The sequence below is a fragment of the Hypanus sabinus genome, chromosome 21 (assembly GCF_030144855.1).
Source record: "Hypanus sabinus isolate sHypSab1 chromosome 21, sHypSab1.hap1, whole genome shotgun sequence".
In the NCBI taxonomy this organism is placed as follows: Eukaryota; Metazoa; Chordata; class Chondrichthyes; order Myliobatiformes; family Dasyatidae; genus Hypanus; species Hypanus sabinus.
The window spans coordinates 39,430,805-39,454,149 of NC_082726.1; the positions used below are offsets into that span (position 1 = coordinate 39,430,805).

The 23,345-nt window shown below is 42.1% G+C and overlaps 1 protein-coding gene across 7 annotated transcripts in view; it reads right to left on the reverse strand.

Moving 5' to 3' along the window:
• Positions 1 to 23,345, reverse strand: part of LOC132378980 (tyrosine-protein phosphatase non-receptor type 13-like) — a 411,889-nt gene that overhangs the window by 252,628 nt on the left and 135,916 nt on the right. For 6 of the 7 annotated variants that reach the window (XR_009507250.1, XR_009507249.1, XR_009507251.1 and 3 more), the window contains exon 7: positions 14,952 to 15,332. Coding sequence is in view for 4 of the 7 variants with exons in the window: in XM_059946389.1 (XP_059802372.1) it covers positions 14,952 to 15,332 (381 nt within the window). In the remaining 3 variants the exon portion in view is untranslated. The remainder of the gene's footprint in view (positions 1 to 14,951; positions 15,333 to 23,345) is intronic. The other variant, XM_059946390.1, reaches the window with a different exon arrangement.

The following is a 23,345-nucleotide window of genomic DNA, read 5'->3' on the forward strand; positions in this document are numbered from 1 at the left end:
AAAAAAAATCAACTTCCGCCTTAACTATATACACGGACTTGGCCTCCACCGCAGTCCATGGCAGAGCATTCCACAGATTTACTACTCTCTGGCTAAAAAAAATCCTCCTTACTTCTGTTCTAAAGGGTCGCTCCTGAATCTTGAGACCGTGCCTTCTAGTTCTGGATAGTCCCACCATAAGAAACAACCTCTCCACATCCACCCTATCTAGTCCTTTCAACATTCAGCAGTTTCAATTAGATCCCTCTGAATTCTTTTAAATTCTAGTGAGTACAGGCCCAAAGCTGCCAAACATTCCTCATATGTTAACTCCTTCATCCCTGAAATCATCCTCGTGAACCTCCTCTGGACTCTCTTCAATGACAACACATCCCTTCTGAGATATGGGGCCCAAAACTGTTGACAATACTCTAAGTGTGGTCTGACTAGGGTCAGCATTATCTCTTTGCTTTTATATTCTATTCCCTTGAAATAAATGCCATCACTGCATTTGCCTTATTTACCACCGCTGGATACTATGAGGGTCTGGGTCTTCTGCAACAGTCTTGCAAGTCTAAGAAGGAAATGTCAGTGGCATTTGACACATTGCAAGAAACCGTATTGAACTCATGACACATTTAATGTAGGGAAAGTGGTGCATTTATTGTATTGTATTGCATTGATGGATGTGAAGCTAAGCGCAGCTCCAATGCCATATTTAAGTTTACCGATGACACCACTGTCGTTGACCGAATCAAAGGTTGTGATAAATTAGCATATAGGAGGGATATTGAAAATTTGGCTGACTGGTGCCACACCAACAACCTCATTCTCAATATCAGCAAGACCAAGGAGCTGACTACAAGATGGGGATAGTGGAGGTCTATGAGCCTGTTCTCATTGAGATATCAAAGGTGGAGAGAGTCAGTAACTTTAAATTTCCCGGTGTTATCATTTAAGAGGATCTGGCCTGGCTCCAGCACGTTCAGTAAATGCCATTACATAGAAAGCTCAGCACTGCCTCTACTTATATTGACGTTCGCAAAGATTCAGCATGTCATTATTCAGCATGACAAAACTTCTTTAAAGTAGCAGTGGAGACCATATTGGTTGGTTGCATCATAGCCTGGTATGGAAAAACCAATGCCCTTGAACAGGAAAGCCTACAAAAAGTAGTGGATATGGCCAGTCCAACACAGATAAAAAAGACTAGGCCTCATCCCCTATCTACACCAAGGCACCTAGATGATTTGTGGTGAACAACAATAAATAGGGATTACATTGGCCTAGGATTTTCACTGAGAGTACAGCATAGTTACCAGCTTGGAGCACTAAAATGAAAAAACTGTCAAGTAGATTAAATATCGATCTTTAGAAGATGCCATTTGTGATTCAAATTTCTTCCAAAGAGGGCATCTTTTCTGTATTTCTCTAAAATAATCAGAGAATTTAAAGGAACTTAATAAATTTGCAACCCCTTTTTGCTGAAAATAGATGGAGTTGAAATAATGAGGTGTGCTGGAGTATTTAACAATGGTCCAAGTCAAAATTATTGCTTAACAACTTTGCTAGCCCCAAGAACTGAATTGCTGTTGTATATGTTCTCAATCATTTGGACTGTTACCTCAGCTCTGACTGATGGGTTAACTGCCTGCTGTGTATTATTCCTTAGTACAGATAAGTGGTTAAATGGGAGTCAGTGGACAGATTGAGTTGCAAAACTACAGGGAAATAGGAGATGGGGAATGGGATGAATGGATTTTTCTGCCGGGAGTTAGCATGGATCTAATGGGTTGAGTGGGCTTATACACATAAGTAAATCAGCTGATTATTAAAATATGACATCTGAGTCTCTATTTTTGTGTAAAGTTCTTTATTTCACTTTTTTATTGAGTGCTTAAGAAAGTTACTTATAAAGAATAAAAGATTAATCTCCTGGACACTTCTGTGAGCACGAGAGCTTTATAGAACACCACAAAGCTGTTAATAATAGTGCAGTAACTGGTGGGTGGGAGAGTTAGTGGAGGGATGGCATACAATAAACCATTGGGAGTAGACCTAACCACCATTATAACAGCACGGCACAAAAGCTCTCTGAAAAATATAGAAAGGATTCCTGAAGTATTGTCTGTATTCTTTTTGTGCTAGTTTGGTGTAAACATTAGAAGACAAATGGACTAATCTACATCTGCTAAGATTTCTCAACTACAGTTTGTTTAGTATATTAAATTAGTTGTTTTGATTCATATGGTGTATCTCAGTTTATTCCTTGTCCTTCAGAGTTCCAACATAGTTGGGATACATTATCTCTCAAAGTAAAGCACTTAGACTGACTGCAGGCTACTGACTATTAATCAAACTGAAGTGTCCAGCAAGAAATTAAATAGCATTCTGGGAGGAAAGGAGCTTAACGATTGCAAATGTAATGATCCAAGTTAAAGGATAGTCTTATTCAGCATTTAATAATCATTTTTAATTTAATTGTTAGAGCAAGAGTAACCATCCTCTCCACAGCAGTTGAGATGTCTACACTAAAGATCAGCTTGTCATAAAGAAACATCCCACTTCATTCTCTTTAGTCCTGGAACATCAGCCTGGAATTTATAATCAAATCTCAAATAACATTTAAATCCATAACTCTCTGACTGAGGCACTTCCACAAACTGAATCTCAGCTCTTAGAGATTTGCTATTTACAAGAAGTTATCTCCTTTCCTACTCCAAGTAATTGAGTCTATTTTGACCATATTTATCCTTTTCTGAAAATTGGATGTGTGTGGGCTTCACCCTAATGCCATTCAACTCATACGGATGAATGAGCAAGTGATAGATAGGAGCTTTATGGAGGTTGTTACCTTTAGGTTGCAGGAGGCAGGTAGCTGGATGACTGTCAGGAGAGAGAAAGGGAATAGGCAGACAGTGCAGCGTGCCCCTGTGGCTGTTCTCCTCAATAATAACTATACTACTTTGGATACTGTTGAGGGGGAATGGCCTACCAGGGGGATGCCACAGCAACCTACTCCCTGGCTCTGTAGCTCAGAAAGCAAGGGATGAGAAGAGGAGTGTAGTAATGATAGGATATCTCATAGTTGGAGGAGCAGACAGGAGATTCTATTGACGTGAAAGTGACACCTGGATGGTATGTTCTCTCCCAGATCAGGTCCACAGCATTTTAAGGAGGGGGGGGGTGGTGGGTGAGCAGCCAGAAGTGGTGACACAGAGAAATGGTAGATGAACTCAGTAAGTATGGTTCTAGAGGACTGGAAATTTGCAAATGTCACTCCACTCTTTCAGAAGGAAGAAGAAAGGAAATTATAGGCCAGTGAGTCTGACTTCAGTGGTTGGGAAGATGTTGGATTCCACTATCAAAGGTGAACTTTCAGGGTACTTGAAGGCACGTGATAAAACAGACCAAGTTCAGCAGGAGAAATTTTGCCTGATAATCTGTTGGAATTCTTTGAGGAAATAACAAACAGGATAGACAAAGGAGAGTCCGTGGATGTTGTATACTTGGATTTTCAGAGGAATTTGACAAGGTGCTGCACAAAAGGCCGCTTTGAAAAAGTAAGAGCTCATGGTATTACAGGAGAAACTTCAATCCAATGCATGTCAAACTTTGCAGTTGTACAACGAGTGGACATCTTTGGACACCAACCTTCATACACCTCATCTTAAACAAGTTTAGCAGAAGCTTTATATACAACAAAGAATTTATTTTTATTTTTTGTTTATTTTAGCGACACAGCTCAGATCAAGCCCTTACGGCCCTTCAAGTCATGTTGGCCCCAGCAATTTCAATTCTACTTCCCATTCCCATTCCAAAATGTCAATCTATGGCCTCTTCTACTGCCACAAGGAGACCACACTCAGGTTGGAGGAGCAACATCTTATATTCCAACTGGGTGTCCTCCAACCTAATGGCATGAACATAGATTTCTCAAATTTCCAGTAATTGCACCCCTCCTTCACCATTCCCTATTCCTGTTTCCCTCTCTCACCTTATCTCCTTATCTGCCTCTGGTGCTCCTTCCCGATACCCTTTCTTCCATGGTCTTCTGTCCACTCCATTCTCCTGCCCTTTATCTCTTTCGCCAATAACTTTGCAGCTTTTTACTTCACCCCTCCCCTCTTCCAGTTTCACCTATCAGCTGTTGCCTTGTGCCGCTTCTTCCCCTCCCCCCCACCTCTTTGGTCTGACTCCTTCTCCTTCCCTTTCAGTCCTGATGTAGGGTCTCAGCCTGAAACATTTACTCTTATCCATTGATGCTGCCTGACTTGCTGAGTTCCTCCAGCATTTTGTTGTTTTGGATTTCCAGCATCGGCAGATTTTCTCATCTTTGAAATACTCTTCTCCATGCACTTATAGAACTTTGTAGGGTTCGTTGGTGACATCTCTTCAAATTGCTAATGAAGTAGAGCCGCTTATGTGCTTTCTTTGTGACTGCATCAATGTGTTAGACCCAGAGCAGATTCTCAGACATGTTGATGCTCAGGAACGTCTAATGCTTCTCATATCTAGATAAGACTGAGTGTTTCAGAACCTCTAGACCAATTCACAAATCTCAGATGGACATACGTACTCAAAGTACGTATGTCCTTCTGAGATATACGAACTGAACCAGGTGCTAACTATTGACCAACATAACCTTTGCAACATTCTCTGGGAATTATTACTTTGCACCAGTTTCATGGAAATTCCATATACAGATGACGATGTTGATGCTGGTAGAAAGTTATCTGTCAAATTGTACTGGCTGAATAAACTTTGGTTCGCAGCTGACGAGTAACTGTTCTGATTACCTCTATTTTGGGATCCAAAAAGAATTGGTTGGTGAGATAGCTGATGTTGAGGTTCCCCAATTTCTCCAGAGTTTGTAAAGCTACAATGAGATTAGAAAGCAGCACATGCAGGAAACTACAGTCAGTAAACTTCAAACACTTATCAAGAACACCGCAGCAGGACACGGAGAAGAGTTAGATTAATGATGAAAAATCAAATAGCTTTGTAAAAAGGAAATGAAGTTTGATGCTTTTATTGGGGTTTACTGGGTCACAGGAGCTGTGAGGCATCAGCACTACCAGCTGCACCATTGTATTGTCATTTGAATGTTTTTCATTTGAATGTTCAATTACAGTATTACACTGCCATATGAATTTATGCTATTCCTATCAAAATGAAATATGACAGTGAAATATAACAGGAAATTCATGTCACAACACTTAAACACCCTGGACGTGTAATACAGAGAGATACGTGGATAAATGTTTTGCTAAGGAGAAACCATCTATGACCCATGAGGCCGTCAAATGGATGCTCTGAAGACTCCATCTCTGATTGTCTTACTTTAGGAAGGGAGTGAAGATCCCAGAGAGAGTACAGAAATTCATTATCATCCTGAATCCAGGAATGATAGCTGCAAGGAAATGTTGAGCTTGTTTTGGAAACAAAGATCGTGAAGAGATTTGATGCAGTTGTGCAAAATCATATGTTTAGATAAAGCTAAATATTCTCGAAGAGGGCCAGATTTAAATGAGGAATGTGAGAATCAAAAGAACTGCACAGGTAGTTGATATCAACTGGAGCTTACTGTCTGTAAGAATGATGCAGGTGGAGTCAGATCTGTGTCTTGATAAATGAACTGGATAGGCATGAGAGATAGAATAGATTGCAGGGTTGTCAGTAAGAAGAGGATATTTAGATTGGTGAAATTCAGTTAGGAGCCAGCCTAAACCCAATGGGCCAAGTTGTCTCTTTCTGTGCTGTACTCATTCTATTTTGATTTTGGAGACAAAGAAACTAGTTGAAAAATTATTTCAGATATAACAAGTGCATAAAACAAGATTTTCCCAATGACTGCTTATCTTTAATGGAAAACCTACAACAGAAAGACAGGAGTGGGAAGATCAGGTAAGAATCAGATCAGTCATTGAGCTTATTGTATGTTAGAAAAATGTCGAAGGGCTGCATGTCCTACTTTGTCTCCTAATTCATATGTCACAACAATCTACAGGAGGCCATATTGAGGATGGAGAAGATGACAAGGTAGAGGTATGCCTTCAAATGCATACTGTCACAAGAGAACTTGGTTCTCTAGTACCAGGGCAGTTGCTAGTGCAGAGATTGAGCAATTTCAAGTTCCTGGGTGTCAATACCTCTGAGGATCTAACCTGGTCCCAACATATTGATGCAGCTATAATGAAGGTAAGTCAGTGTCTATATTTCATTAGGAGTTTAAGGAGATTTGGCTTGTCACCTAAAACACTCAAAAACTTCTGCAAGTGTATCATACAGAGCATTCAAACAGGCTGCATCTCTGTCTGGTAATGGGGTGGGGGGGGGGGAGGCTACTGCACAAGATCAGAATGAGTTGTAGAAACTTGTAAATTTAGTCAGTGCCATCATGGTTACTAGACTCCATAGCATCCAAGACCTCTTCAAGGAATGGTGGCTCAGAAAGGTGGCGTCCATTATTAAGGACCCCCATCACCCAAGACGAGCCCTCCTCTCATTGTTACCACCAGGAAGGAAGTACAGGAGCCTGAAGACACACATGCAGCGATCAGGGACAGCTTCTTCCCCTCTGCCATCCAATTTCTAAATGGACATTGAAAACATGAACCCCACCTCTCCTTTTTTATTACTTCTATGTCTGCACTATTTAATTTAACTATTAGTTCCACATGGAAGGTTAGTTAAGAAGGTTCAGTCATTAGGTATTAATGCTGGAGTAATAAAATGGATTCAACAGTGGCTAGATGAGAGATGCCAGAGAGTAGTGGTGGATAATTGTTTATCGGGATGGAGGCCAGTGACTAGCGGGGTGCCTCAGGGATCTGTTTTGGGCCCAATGTTGTTTGTAATATACATAAATGATCTGGATGATGGGGTGGTAAATTGGATTAGTAAGTATGCCGATGATACTAAGGTAAGAGGTGTTGTGGATAATGAGGTGGGTTTTCAAAGCTTGCAGGGAGATTTATGCCGGTCAGAAGAATGGGCTGAATGTTGGCAGATGGAGTTTAATGCTGAGAAGTGTGAGGTTCTACATTTTGGCAGGAATAATCCAAATAGAACATACAGGGTAAATGGTAGGGCATTGAGGAATGCAGTGGAACAGAGAGATCTAGGAATAACAGTGCATTGTTCCCTGAAGGTGGAGTCTCATGTCAGTAGGGTGGTGAAGAAGGCTTTTGGAACGCTGGCCTTTATAAATCAGAGCATTAAGTACAGAAGTTGGGATGTAATGTTAAAATTGTACAAGGCATTGGTAAGGCCACATTTGGAATATTGTGTACAGTTCTTGTCACTGAATTATAGGAAAGATATCAACAAATTAGAGAGAGTGCAGAGACGATTTACTAGGATGTTACCTGGGTTTCAGCACTTAAGTTACAGAGAAAGGTTGAACAAGTTAGGTCTCTATTCATTAGAGAGTAGAAGGTTGAGGGGGGATTTGATCGAGGTATTTAAAATTTTGAGAGGGATAGATAGAGTTGACGTGAATAGGCTGTTTCCATTGAGAGTAGGGGAGATTCAAACGAGAGGACATGATTTGAGAGTTAGGGGGCAAAAGTTTAAGGGAAACATGAGGGGGTATTTCTTTACTCAGAGAGTGATAGCTGTGTGGAATGAGCTTCCTGTAGAAGTAGTAGAGGCCAGTTCAGTTGTGTCATTTAAGGTAAAATTGGATAGGTATATGGACAGGAAAGGAGTAGAGGGTTATGGGCTGAGTGCGGATAGGTGGGACTAGGTGAGATTAAAAGTTCAGCACGGACTAGGAGAGCCGAGATGGCCTGTTTCTGTGCTGTGATTTTTATATGGTTATATGGTTATACTGAATTCACACACATACATACATAGACACTTTATATACTCACTGTAATTGATTCATTTTTGTCTAGATTTATCATGTATTTTACTGCACTACTGCTGTTATGTTAACAAATTTCACAACATATGTTATATGGTTCCTAATTGTGATGCTGGTTGCAAAGTTGGACAGTTTCCGTGGTAAGGTCAATCAAAGTTTTTGTGGTGAAGATCTAATTGTATTAAATACTAAGCAATAGTTAATAATATTATATGCACCAACAAGTCAGAGCCCCAGAGGCAATCTATCAAGGACCATTAACACTGTTCTGATAGCAAATGCAATGTCAGTGTGGATTAATTACACCTGTTGTTGGGGCAGATTCTGGACAAGTTGCAGATAAATATCGAGCTTTTTGATTTTGTTTGCAATTAAGTCAGAAATGTCCTCCTCTATCACAATGTATCTTACTCTTTTTTTATCAGCCTCACCAAGGATCTTGTATTCTCTTCATTTATCATAATGCAGTGCACCTTCTCACATTTTGCACATCCAGGTTCCAAGTTACAAGCTTATTGTCACAGGCATGAATACGCAATGTCAATGAGCTTTCTGCAGCAGCAACACAGTACATTATAAACATCAGTTAACATAAATTATACATCTATAACTTACATGGCAAAATAAACAAAATAGACACAGTGTTCATGGAAGTTGAGAGGAATAAAAATATCATACTATAGGGTTAGGCTTTTTCAAGTCATTTCAGGAACCTGATAGCAATGGGGAAGAAACCTGGTTGAACCTTGAGGTGTGGGTCCCATGCGTTCAAAAACACAAGAGATTCTGCAGATGCTGGAATCTGGAGCAGCACACACAAAATGCTGGAGTGAATCAGCAGGTCAAGCAGCATATATGGAGAAGAATGGAGTCAATATCATCAGGAATGGAAAGGAAGAGGGAAGAATACAGAATAAGAAAGTGGGGGAGGGAAAGGAGTACACATTCTGATGAAGGGTCTTGGCCTGAACATCAACTCTTTATTCCTCTCCATAGCTGCTACCACTGAGTTCCTCCAGCATTTGAAGTGTGTTGCATGTATTCTATCTGATACACTGCCTTCCATTAACAGCATGGACTGGAAATGGGAGTCAGTCATTCATAACACAACCTTTCATGAGCTATGATTGATAGCCCTGATAACCTCACCTCATGTCCCTTTCTCTACCAACCACCCATGAATATCCAACTATACATAACTTTTCCACGAGCTGTGGCAGATCCTTTACTATCATCCACATTCCTACCTAATCACCATCTCCATAATCCCTCCAGGATTTCATCTACGGTACGTCAGCCTGGAGTGTGCAGCTACAGTGCTCACAGATCTGAGAAGGGGGCAACTTCCAACAGCTGTTCTTAGGGGGAAATCTTCTCAACCCCCCCCCCCCCCAATATCTTAGGCTTCAATACAATCATCTCTCATTGCTCTAAGCTCCAGTGAGACAAGGCACAACTACCTCAGGCTCTCTTCATTCAATCTCTTCTTTATCCCAGGAATCAATTTGTGAAATGCAGGTATATCCTCCCTCACATCTGAAGATTAAACCATAAGACATACTTCAGATGCTGTCCCACCAGTTCCCTGTGATTTTGATTTATATTTATGCACTACAGCCCTTGCAAAAAAGGCTAATATTCCATTAACCTTCCTAGTCAGCATTTGTATCTGCATGCCTTCCTTTTAGTGTTTCAAATAGCATGACTCCCTGATCATTTGGGACTGATCCCTGATCATATTTTGTAGCCTCACTGTATCTTGAGCTTCTGGACCAATAGAATTTCTCACCACTGCACCCTTTATTGACTGAGCAACCCCATCTCATGTTCCTGTCTGTCCTTCTGAAGCACCAAATACTCCTAAATATGCAGCAAGTCTTGTTTATGTTGCAGCCACACTTCTGTAGAGGTCATATCATCATATTCACTCAGTGGCCACTTTATTAGGTATCCTTTCATTATTGCAAATATCTAATCAGCCAATCATGTGGCAGCAACTCAATCCATAAAAGCATACAGAGATGGTCAAGATGTTCAGGACAATCTTTAGAATGGGGATTAAGTGTGATCAAAGTGACTTTGGACGTGGAATGATTATTGGTATCAGACAGGGTAGTTTGAGTATCATAGATATTGCAAAATACAAAAAAAAATCCAGTGAATGGCAGTTCTGAGGGTAAAATTACCTTGTTAATGACATTGGTCAAAGGAGAATGGCGAGACTGGTGACAGAAACACAAATAACCCTGTATTACAACAGTGGTGTGCAGAAGAGCATCTCAGAACGCACATGTTGAACTTTGAAGTAGACAGGCTATTGCAACAAAAGAGCATGAACATACAGAAATCCCCACAGCGGCTACTGTATCTAATAAAGTGGCCACTGAGTACACATTTAATTCTCCTCAGTCCATCAAACCATCTACTCATTTCAAATGCTATACATAATGAAATAAGGAACCTTCGTTTTACTTGATAACTTCCCCTCACCCAGACTCTACATGCCAGTGCATTCTGATACGTCCTGCCCCTCCCTGATATGCTCTCATTATCCTCACCCTCCTTTGTTGCCCTGCACTACTGTCTTCTCCATTTTGCCTTCCAAATATACCTCTGCCCAAGCCCCTGTTAGCTCTTTACAGCTCAGATCTTCTCCTTTCTGATACAGGTTCCCAGGCTCCTGCCAAGTTACTTAAACCTACCAGGAAAACCGTGACACTACAGGATGTGTCTGGTTCACTAACATCCAGATGAGAAGGGAAGGAAATTTGCCCATACGCACTCTTAACTGGCTACGACTTTCAGATGTATGAAACCCAAAATATTCAAAAAGAATAAACCCAGACAGGCCATCTAACACTGGTCCAGGCAGCACATTTGCCAACAGCAAAGTTATTCCAGATTACTATCCTTGGTGAGATAAATGAGGCCTTTATTGTGGACATTCAAGACTAAATTGGCAATGTTGAAGCACACACTCATTAAACAAAAGTCTGACAGAGCCACATGCATAAAATCAATCCCTCAGTCAAAATCTCTGACACTTCCACTGCAAATCCTGGCATCTCTGTTTCACCAGAACTTGGTAATGCTATCCAAAACTATCAGAACGGTGTGGCCAAAGAACTTCTCAATAGTGACTGTAGACCCCACTAGGACTAGAACGTCAAGTCAAAAATCAGCAAGGAAACCTGATTGCCACTTTCTTTAAGGACTCTATATCTTGATATTTCATGCTCTTGTTATTTATTGCTATTTATTTATATTTGCATTTGCACAATTTGTTCATTGATCCTATTTACAGTTACCGTTCTATAGATTTACTGAGTATGTTGCAGGAAAAAGAACGTCAGGGTTGTTTGTGTGGCCATGTATGCACCGTGGTAATAAATTTAGCTTTGAACTTTGACCATCCTTCCTCAGTTGAGGAATCAGTACTCCTTCATGTTGAGGAAAATATACTGTAAGTAGCTACAGAATAGAAAATATCCTGGTTGTGGCACCTTCGGTCTTCGACACCAAGAGAGGCTTGGTAATTCCCTCACCCTAACTGAGACAGCTAAGCCTTAAGGATGTGTTTACACCAAGAGGGGCTAAATTTACTTGGTCTTTTCCTCACTAGTGTCCTTATGGCAGATAAATCTGTCAAATGCAGATTAGTGAGGCTGGTCACAGTCCTTATGGAGACAACGTGCTGCATTAAAACACCCTCCAGCACGCTGTATGGCATGATTAGTGTATCCGACTGGGTAGACACCCAGTTTCTAGACACTATAGAGCATCAGTGATAGCAAAAGTGCATAGCCCACAATCTGCAACCTCAAGGCCTGGCTTTTGCCTCACTCTGAGGTTACAATCCAGCTAGGCAGTAAACCCCAGGTCAATGAGAGGTGCAACAGGGCATGCCAGGAGCAGGATCATGTGGCTGTATCCAGTGAAAGCTAACAACACATATTCACGAACATGAAGCAACAAAGCCCTCCCACAATCACTAGATCAGGTTGATGGGCTACAGTCCGACTACATCCGACCATAAGGTATGATGGACAATTAAATAGTGAAGGAGGAAATTGCAAGAAGACCTTTAGCAATTTTTATCAATGCACCACAGAAAGCATCCTATCTGGATGCATCACAGTTTGCTCTCACAATTGTTTTGTCTAAGACTACAATAAAGTGCAGTGATTGTGGACACAGCTCAGCACATCATGGAAATCAAGCTCCCCTCCTCGAGCTCTGTCTGCCTCAGTAAAGCAGCCAGAATAATCAAAGACCCCAAACGTTCTGAACTTTCTCTTCTCTCCCCTCTCCCATCAGGCAGATATACAAAAGCCTGAAAGCATGTAACTTCAGGCCCAAGGACAGCTTCGACCCCACTGCTATAAGACTATTGAGTGGTTCTCCAGTGCAATAAGATGGACTCTTGAAATAGCAATCTACCTTGTTATAACTTCCACCTTGTTGACTATCTGTAATGTACTTTCTCTGTGGCTGTTACACTTTAAATACCCCAATGCACTGTTGCAGTGAATTGACCTGTATGAATAGTATGCAAGACAAGAGTTTCACTGCACCTTGGTATCTGTGGCAATAATAAACTAATTCCAATTCCACCCCACCCTCAGTGACTGTAGAATCCAACACAAGATGCTAAAGATGAGGCTGAAAAATTGGCAGCTCTGCTCAATTTCTTCCAGAGATCCCCACCATTATGTCTATTTTGAGCAATGTCAGAATCAGGTCTAGTATTACTGGCTTATGTCGTGAAATATGTCATTTTGTGGCAGCAATACATTGCAATACACACTAAATAAACTATAGATTACAAAAAGGAATAGATATATTAAAAAATTAAATAATTAGTGCAAAAAGCAAAAAGAAACAAAACTAATGAGCTAATATTCATGGGATCAGTGTCCATTCAGAGGGGAAGAAGCTATTCCTAAAGTGTTGGGTGTGTGGCTTCAGATCCCTGTATCTCTTCCTTGGTAGTAGCAGTGAGAAGAGAGCATGAAGTGGGTGATGGACTCCTTAATGATGGATGCCACCTTTTTGAGGTATCACTTTTTTGCAAGTTTCCTCGATGCTGGGGAGGCTAGTGCCCATGATAGAGTTGGTTGAATTTACAATTTTCTGCAGCTTTTCCTGATCCTGTGCAGTGGCCTCTCCACACCATGTAGTGATGCAACCATGGAATGCTCTCCACCATCTATCTGTGGAAATTTGTGAATATCTTTGCTGACATACCAAGTCTCCTCAAACTCCTAATTAAAAACAGGCACTGTTGTGCCTTCTTGAAACAGGTCACCCTTACCACTGCTGATCCCACAATGAGGACTGGTGTGTGACCCTTCAATTTCTCTTTCCTGAAGTCCACAATCAATTCCTTGGTCTTACTGATGTTGAGTGCAAGGTTGTTGTTACAATACTGTTCATCCGGCTGATCTACCTCACTCCTGCTCACCTCCTCATTACTATTTGAAATTCTGCCAACAACAGCTGGGCCCATACCCCAAGTCCTATAGTTAGGAGAAAGAAGATACCTTCTGCCTTGGTTTGTCATCACTGAAAGCTAGGGCAGCAGCTGTAAGGAACATTACCCAACTCACCATCTTGTGACCAAAATAGAGGACTAGTCTGGCTCTTAGTTTTTACGACTCCCATTAAATCTCCGAGACTACCTCCTTATAAAGGAAGCCAGTGGCCTTTTGACAAGACTGCCCCTTCTTCCAGGCTGTGTTCTGTCTGATAGTAGAGGTGTGTCGATGATTAAAAACCTTGGGCCAAAGGTTCTCTGCCATTTATTCCAAGGCATTTTCTCTGTGGAAAGGCTTAAAAATATTGCCTTTATTTGATAAATGGCACAAGCCATACTTCATCAATCTCAAAACTTGCTATAAAAGTTCAAATATGCTTCGCCTGAAGCATTGCTCCCTCAGCAATAAATACTAAATTATAGTGTTTGTGTCCAGATGAACACTAATACCCTACCTGACCACTGCTTTGACTTATGCTTGGGTGCAGCCACAAGTATAGACCATCTACAGTACAATAGTTAGTGTGACAATATTCATCAGAGTGCAATTCCAACACCATTTGTAAGGAGGAAACCAGAGCACTTGGAGAAAACCCATGCATCTGTAAGGAGTTTGAACGTCCTTCCCATGAATGCATGGGTTCTCTCCAAGTGCTCTGGTTTCCTCCCACATTCCGAAGACATACCATTCAGTTGGTTAATTGGTCATTGTAAACTATCCCTTGAATAGGCTAGGGTTAAAGAGGTGGGTTGCTAGGCATTGTGGCTCATTGGGCCAGAAGGGCCTGTTCTGCATTATCTCTAAATAAAAAAATATAAATATATCCTGGCCACTGTCTGTTGAGCAACAGATGACTTTTTGTGGGGATTGACAGCTGATTCAAATGTGGCTCACCAGATGACAACCAAAAGCTCGGATCTTTCGATTCACTCTGTTCACCCAGGGTTGTTAAGGCTATTGGTGGCACATGGCTACTGCATCTCATTGACCACAATATTTATACAATTTGCAACAGGGGACAAGAAACAAAGAGCAATCACGATGAACAATAACAGTGGTTGAAGGGTGGTTAGTCATTCTGTGAGATGTACAATAGGAATTAGACTCCAGGGAAGACAAGAAGTACAACCTCTCTGGCTAGGCCCCGAAAGCTTGAAAAAGAGGAATAAGTAAAAAAACTCACAATTTAAACAGGATTTTAAGGACTTTCTACTCAAACTTAACCCTGCTAAAGAGAGCTACAAACAGAAGAATTAGTTGGGAGTCACAATGGAGATGCTGAAATCTGGAGCAACAGACAAATTGCTGGAGGAACTCAGCAGGTTGGGCAGCATCTATGGAGGGGAATGGGCAATCAATGTTTCAGGTTAAGGACTTTCATTTGGACAAGACTCCTCAAATGGTCCAAATGAAGGGTCACAACCCAAAATGTTGACCGTCCATTTCTCTCCATATGACCCGCTGGGTTCCTCCAGTGCTATGTGCATTCATCGAGAGCTATCTGAAGTTAGCAAGGGCATGAGAGAGACCATGAGATGGCGTAATCCACCTCTGATTTCACTTACCCTCCACTGAGACAGCATGTTCTATTTTCTGCCATTCATCTTGCCTGCCCTTGTTTCTTCCACAGGCATCCAATGCTGAAGTGATGCAAGCTTCAGAAAAACTGTGAACCTTTTTGTCTCCCGAAACTGCCTGTTGTGGTCTGCCATTGATAAATTCCTTAGATCGCGAGAGGTAAGAGGAAATTCCCATAAGGGGCTTGGAAGCCCCATAGTTACCATTAGCATCTGGAGCCATAGTGAGAGGCTTGGCACTGCTGTTTTGATCTTGGCTGAAGCTCTGTGTAACAAGCCCCAGGTGGAGTGGGGTTGGTTGACTAAGGGATCTGTTTGACAGTGACAAGTCAATACCAGCCTCTGTCCTGTGAGAAAATCTGTTCTCCCCTGAAACAAAAAAAAAGTTCACATCAACTCAAAGCTTTGGGAAACAGAAGCATTTCACACTGAATTAATATGATCCAAGGTACTGCAATTCGTCAATCTGCTTTTGCTGTTTTAACCTCAATTAGCATTAATTAACAAAGATTTTTACTTACAACAACATGAAAGTACGCTGATAACATCGAGGTGAATCTCAGAGGGGTTACAGCAAAGTCAACCTTCTGCAGCGATCTTTCAGGAATTGATTAATGATTAATAATAATTAATATGCCAAAGAATCAATCCTGTAATTACTAAGGGTGCAGAGCCATTTAAACTGCATGTTTCTATATTACAAAGATAGGTTAACATTATTTGTTACATGTATGTCAAAACGTACAGTGAAATGCACCATTTGAATTAAATTAACGAGGATTCTGCTGGGCTATCACACTTTTGCACCAACATGGCACATCCTCAACTTTCTAACTGTCCAGCAGTTCTCGGGATTTTGAGAAGCAAACTTGTGGAGAAATCATAGACTACTGCAAGAATCTTGAGGATGTGATTGTAGGTGATTTTAACTTTCCACAGATTCACTGGGACTCCCTTACTGTAAAAGGGCTGGATGGGAAAGAGTTTGTTAAATGTGTTCAGGAAAATTTCCTTAATCAGTACATAGAAGTCCCAACTACAGAGGGTGTGATACTAGATCACCCATTGGGGAATGAGATAGGGCAGATGACAGATATTTGTAGGGGAATACTTTGCATCCAGTGGTCATAATGCCATTAGTTTCAAGGCAATTATGGAAAAGGCTAAGTCTGGTCCTTGAGCTAAGATTCTAAATTGGAGAAAGGCCAATCTTGATGGTATTAGAAAGGCACTGGCAAGTGTGGGTTGGATAGGTTATTTTCTGACTAAGGTATACTTGGTAAATGGGAGGCCTTCAAAAGATAAATTCTGAGAATACAGAGTTTGTATGTTCCCATCAGATTAAAAGGCGAGGATAACAGGTTTAGGGAACCTTGATTTCTGAGAGATATTGAGGCCCTGGTTAAGAAAAAGGAGACGCATAGCAGGTATAGGCCGGTAGGAGCAAGTGAGATACTTGAGTATAAGAAATACAAGAGAATTTTTATGAAGTAAATCAGGAGGGCTAAAAGAAAGCATGAGGTTGCTTTGGCAGACAAGGCATGAGGTTGCTCGAGCAGATAAGGTGAAGGAGAATTCTACGGCTTCTACAGATAGGTTAAGAGCAAAAGGATTGCAAGAGGCAAAATTGGTCCTCTGGAAGATCAGATTGGTAATCTATGCATGGAGCTGAAAGAAATGGGGGAGATCTTAAACGGATTTTTTCTACCTTTATTTACTAGTGATGGACATAGAGTCTATAGAAGTAAGGCAAAGCAGCAATGAGGTTATGGAAGAGAGGTTTGCTGTCTTGAGGCAAGTTAGGTTGAATAAATCCTCAGACCCTGTAGGAGGCTAGTGCAGAAATTGCAGGAGCCCTAGCAGAGATATTTAAAACATCTTTATCCACGAATGAGGTGCTGGGGAGGATAGCTGATTTTGTTCAGTTGTTTAAGAAAGGCTCTAAAAATAAGCTGGAAAATTATAGCCCAGTGAGCCTGAAATCAGTGGTGGGAAAGTTACTAGAAGATATTCTAATGGACTGGATATATAAGTATTTAGATAGTTAGGGACTGATTAGGAATTTCAGCAAGGCTTTGTGCGTGGTAAGTCGTGTCTAATCTTACAGAGTTTTTTGAGGAAGTTACCAGGAAAGTTGATGAATGCATGGCAGTAGATGTTGTCTACGTGAAACTTAGCAAGGCCTTTGACAAGGTCCGACAAGGGAGGTTAGTCAAGAAGGTTCAGTTGCTTGGCATTCAAGATGAGGTAATAAATTGGATTAGACACTGGCTTCATGGGAGAAACCAGAAACTGGTAGGAGACATGTGCCTCTGACTGGAGGCCTGTAACTAAAGGTGTGTCGCAGGGATCAGTGCTGAGTCCATTGTGGTTTGTCATCCATATCACAATCTGGGTGATAATGTGGTTACTGGATCAGCAAATTTGTGGATGTTACCAAGCTTGTGAGTGTAGCAGACAGCGAGGAAGACTATCAAAGGGTGCACCAGGATCTGGACCAACTGGATAACTAGGTTGAAAAATGGCAGATGGAACTTAATATAGACAAGTGCAAGGTGTTGCACTTTGACAGGACCATGCAGGGTAGGTCTTACATGGTGAGTGGTAGGGCACTGAGGAAAAAGTAGAGGGATCTGGGAATACAGATCCACAAATACTTGAATCTGGTGTCACAGGTGGATAAGGTTGTAAAGAAAGCACATTGGCCTTCATATATCAATATATTGAGCACAGAATTTGAGATACTATGTCAAAATTATATAAGATGGCACCAAAGGTTTTTGCGGACCTGGGCAACTTCTTCCAGTTCGTCCGCAAAACAAGTTAAATCTCCTGTTCTCATGTCTTTACTTTCCTTTTCAAGGTGGCTGGGGTCCTGTCAGGGTCCATGATCCACAGCTGCACTCAAACTATGTTCTCGGAACTCTCCAAGTGGCCTGCGTTTCCTAACTCCAGGAGCTGCTTGAAAGGTGTGTGCCTTCGGGGTGCGGCCCTTTTGACAACCCGATTCTTCGCTGATGTTGCTGATTCTTGTGGCAGATCAAAACATCGAGACAGTGGATGCAGCTGTTGGAAGCTTCTGCACTCGAGCAATCTCTCTCTCTCTCTCTCTCTCTCGACGGTGAGTGAGAGCCTGCTGGCTTGGAGTTGGGAGAGCTCAAACAAGCATCGCTGCAGATTGTACCTTCAAAACAGGGGTTTGATGATTGCTGGAGCAAGTGGGGGGAGGGGGAGAGTTATTGATCTTGCTGTTGCTTTTGTGTTGGGGGGCTTTGAGGTTAGAATGATTTCTGTCCTTCATTTTATATTTCTTTCCCCCTCTGTTTTGTGGACGTCTGCAAAGAGTAAGATGTTCAGGTTGTATACTGCATACATTTTCTGATATAAATTGAACCACTGAGCTTGGTGAGGCCTAATTTCAAGTATTGTGTGCAGTTTTGGTCATCTATCTATAGGAAAGATGTAAAAAAGACAGAGTACAGAGAAAACTTGCAAGGATATAGCTGGGACTTCAGGACCTGAGTTAGAGCGAAAGCTTGAATAGGTTAGGACTTATTCTATAGAACGTAGGAGATTGAGGGGAGATTTGATTAAGGTATACAAAATTATGAGGGATATAGATAGGGTAAATGCAGGCGGGCTTTTTCCACTGAGGTTGGGTGAAACTACAATGAGAAATCATGGGCGATGAGCAAAATGTTTAAGGGGAACACTTGCATTCAAAAGGTGGTGAGAATGTGGAATGAGCTGCAGGTTCAATTAATGGATATGGGTTCAATTTCAATACTTAAGTGAAACTTGGACAGGTACATGGATGGGAGGAGTTTGGTCTGGGCGCAGGTCAGTGGGAGGAGACAGAATAATATTTCGCTGTGGGCCAGATGAGCTAAAGAACCTGTTTCTGTGTTGTAGTTTTCTATGACTCTATAACCCTATTTGAATGTCTTTGGAGTGTGAAAGAAAACTGGAGGACCTGGAGGAAACCACCACACAGTCACAAGAAGATCGTACAAACTCCTTACAGATTTGAACTCTAATCTTACAGCTGGGTGTTCTAAGCATTGTGCTAACCACTAAGCTACAGTATCGCCCATGAGCTGAGCACATTTTAAGAAGGTTCTTGCAGTCATTCAGTGGAAGTATTTTGGGAGGAGATGGGGCCACCTTCAGTTTCAGGAAACAAATTAGCTGGAAACTTATTTAAGCATTTCCATCTCATCTTGTATTAAGTATGGATAATATCAGAAAGCTTCATACAAGTTTAGGGAAATTTCAGCTAGTTCAGACATCCACATATTACACACCAGACTGGGACTAACATCCAGCAGGGCAAATCCCTGGGTAGGGAACTGGCATGTTCCCATTTGGAGCTGTAGATGAGTCCCAAAATTGGAAGAGCAGATCTTTTTTTTAAATTGACAGTATCATTGCAATAAACCACAAAGATACCTGTGATTCAGTGGAAGGTTTAAACAATGCCTCAACACCAGAAAGATTGCTGGGACAGAGTACAGGAAGTATGCATGTGGAAAACATATCCAGTGAATACCTCATCTGGACTGAGACTCAATCTGAAGTGCTGACTGTGCGTTACCTCCATAGATGGTGCCTGACTCACTGAGTTCGCCAGCAGTTATTGTGCTGGTGGAAACTGACTACTTGACTTCCATCATTTGATTTATCAGTCTTATCCAATTTTATCATCAGGAAACCCAAAACCAGTTTCTATTCCCCTTAAGTCACAGCCACTAAGTCTGGTCACCATCACAGGTGGACAGCTGAACGGGGTCATCAATAGCACCCCTACTTATGCATGTTCCAGCCAATTAGCGTTTCATTGTAGCTGTATTTAACTCCCTTCCTTTTGCTCCAATCTTGTCTTGAAAAAAGCACAGCAATGGCTATGCTCCCTGCTTACCTTTGTCATTGCCCTGCGAAAGAAGACCACTGTTTAGATTGGTGTTGTAAAGGTGAGGAAATTGTTAAGCATTAAGTTATTTCTGCCAAGCCATAGTGTCGTCATTAGCTTTCAGTTTGAGAGCTTTAGTTAACAGCCCCGTTATTTTTCCTTTTGTCCTACACAGTTCTTATTAAAATTCAGTGAACTTTTCAGTTTGCTTCAGTGTCTCTTCCTCTGCACTTGGGCCATAACTGTACATGCATGTCAGCAAGACTTGGCCACCAAAATGGACCCAGCAGAGAGAGAACAGCTGACCATGGCACTGACATTCATTGGTCAGGTAGGAAAGAAGCTAAAGTCAGTACACACTGGCTGGGCTGAAGTGTCACACGCAGTGCGGCAACTACTCTCAGAGCAGCAAGACAAGTCCAAGCAGGTGTCAGCCCTTACAGTGACAGTTCGGCAGCTCACCACAGACTGCGGGACCAGGGGGCAGCTATTACTGCTCTCCGGGACGTGGTTCAGCAGCTCAATACTGACAGCCAGCATCAGGTGTCAGCCATCACCGCTCACGTTGCTGCAATTCAGCAGCTTTCAGCTGAGACAGTCCCACTTCCAGCATCTCCATCATTCTCCTCCTCAACACTCCTGAGTCCTGGCAACTAATGCCCCAACCCCAGTGACAAGCATCTGAACCAGAACCAAGCATTCCTCTTCCAGGCAGAGACTCGGTGACCCCGGGAGCTGCAGGAATTTCATTACCCAGTGAGAGCTGACTTTCCGAGCCCAGCTAGATCAGTTCAGTGATGACGCACGTAAACTGGTTTATATGATGAATCTCTTAAATGGACCCCCGCTCAGCCTGTTCAACACTGTAGTCGAATTCGAGAGAGGGTCTGATCTTCCAGTATGGGGTCAGGAGGCTGCTAACTGACTACTGGACTTGCACCAAAGGACAGTGAAGGACTATGCAGTAAAGATCTATACGCTTGCTTTTGAGCTGGGGTTGAATGAGAGATCCCTCTTCACTGATTTCCAGTGTGGGCTGAGTGAAGGGGTCCAGCATGAGATCTCAGTGTGTGATGAGCAGGACCACCAGAATGATCTGATAAATCTAGCCATTCTAATTGACAGCCAGGCAACTGAATGGCATAGAGAATGAATGTCCCGATCTTCCTATGCTTTAGATCACCGTCTGTATGCACCCTCTCCCTCGTCACCCGGTACACAGTCGGCAGAGACGCCTATGCAGGTGAGGCGCATGCACCTATCTCGGGAGGATCAAGATCAGTGCAGGAGAACAGGTTCCTGTCTGTACTGATGCCAGGACTCTTGCAGGATTCATTTCCCAAGTGCTCCATTAAAGAGGATATTTGACAGCAAGGAGAATTCTGATGGTTCGATTCTCTCTGCAAACATCTTCCCCTAATCACATAATGCTCTCAGCGTCTCTGCCGTGGGGGGCCCCAGACCCATGAGCTTCAGACTTTTATTGTCGTTGGAGCTCCCAACTGGTTTGGGCACAGATTGCGCACAATAACCTCCAGTCATCCTCCACTGGCATATTCCCACTTTGACTGCCGAAAGGAATTCCTGCCACCACTCTTCTCTGACCAAGAAATTGACAGAGGGGTTCCTGCTGCTGAGTAGTTAGTCCAACACTGCAAGCACACGTGAAGACAGGCCAGAGCTTCTCTGCTGAGCTCTCATAAAACAATATGCCCAGCAGGCTGATCGGCTCAGCTGACAGGTGAGGCCTCTCAAGCCAGCAGAGAAATTTTGGCTGCTGTCTAGAGATCTTCCATTGAAAGGTGAGAACTGCAAGTTAGCCCTGTGCTACAGAGTGGAGAAGGCTCTATACAGAGCCTCTGATAGACTGTGCCTACCATCATCGATGAAAATTCACCCAGTGTTCCATGTTTCCCAGCTCAAGCAGGTACAGGTGGCCCGTTTTTCGAACGTTCGCTTTACGACAGCTCGCTGTTATGAAAGACTTACATTAGTACCTGTTTTCGCTAACCAAAGAGGATTTTTGCTTTTACGAGAAAAAGACGCCCGCTTTACACGAGTGCTTACCCTGCGAAAGACTACCATGACGGTGAAGCCTTGTGCAGGCAGTTGTGTGTGTATGCATGTACATGCGCATGTGCTTACGTGCAGATTTTTTTTCTACAAATCGATTTTGGCTTGCTGTCTTCATGATTTTGATGTGAAACTACACTGTACATTCAATATTTCTACCTTATATAGCTGTGTCTTTATCATATAATTCCTGCTTTTACTAAATGTTCAAGTTATTTTAGGTTTTATGTGTTATTTGGTATGATTTAGTAGGTTATTTTTTGGGTCTGGGAACACTCAAAAATTTTTCCCATAAAAATTAATGGTAATTGCTTCTTCGCTTTACAACATTTTGGCTTACAAACAGTTTCACAGGAATGCTCTACCTTCGGAAAGCATGGGAAACCTGTAATTTCCTCCCCATCCTCCCCTCCTCCTCTTCTCCGTTTGGTGGATGGGTCCCTGGTCTATTCTGTGCAACACTTCCTGGCATCTCACCAGCTGCGAGGCAGGGACCAGTATCACATGGATTGGGGACTATTCACTCATGAAACTGTGGCTAAGTTTCTCATTCAGGATTTCCAGCAGGTACAAGTGTCTGGTGTCTTGTTTAAGGAGGGATTCCAGTCGCAGCCACAGACTCTGCTGCAGAATCTGGGCAGGTTTGTACAGCAGAACAGGGTCAACAATCACACCTGTGAGTAAGTACGTTCCAGCCTATTAGTGTTTCATTGTAGCTGTATTTAACTCCCTTCCTTTCATTTCAGTCTTGCCATGTCTTGACCAAATCACAGCTATGTCAATGCTCCCTTCTTACCTTTGACCTTGCTCCAGGTAAGTAAACTGACTACAGCTTAAATTGACACTGTAAAGAATCAGCAAATTTGCTGATGATACAAAGATTGCAGGTGTAGTGAACAGTGAGGAAGGTTTTCAAAGCTTGCAGAGGGATCTGGACCAGCTGGAAAAATGGGCTGAAAAATGACAGATGGAGTTTAATAAAGACAAGTGTGAGGTATTGCACTTTGGAAGGAAAAAACAAGGTAGAACATACAAGGTAAATGGTAGGGCACTGAGAACAGTAGAACAGAGGGATCTAGGAATACAGATGCAAAATTCCTAAAAGTGGTGTCATAGATAGATAGGGTAGTAAAGAGAGCTTTTGGTACATTGGCCTTTATAAATCAAGGTACTGAGTATAAGAGTTGGAATGTTATGGTGAGGTAAGGCATTGGTGAGGCCAAATTTGGAGTATTGTGTGCAGTTTTGGTCACCAAATTACAGGAAGAATATTAATAAGGTTGAAAGAGTGCAGAGAAGGTTTACAAGGATGTTGCCATAACTTGAGAAACTGAATTACAGAAAAAGGTTGAATAGGTTAGGACTTTATTCCCTGGAGCGTAGAAGAATGAGGGGAGACT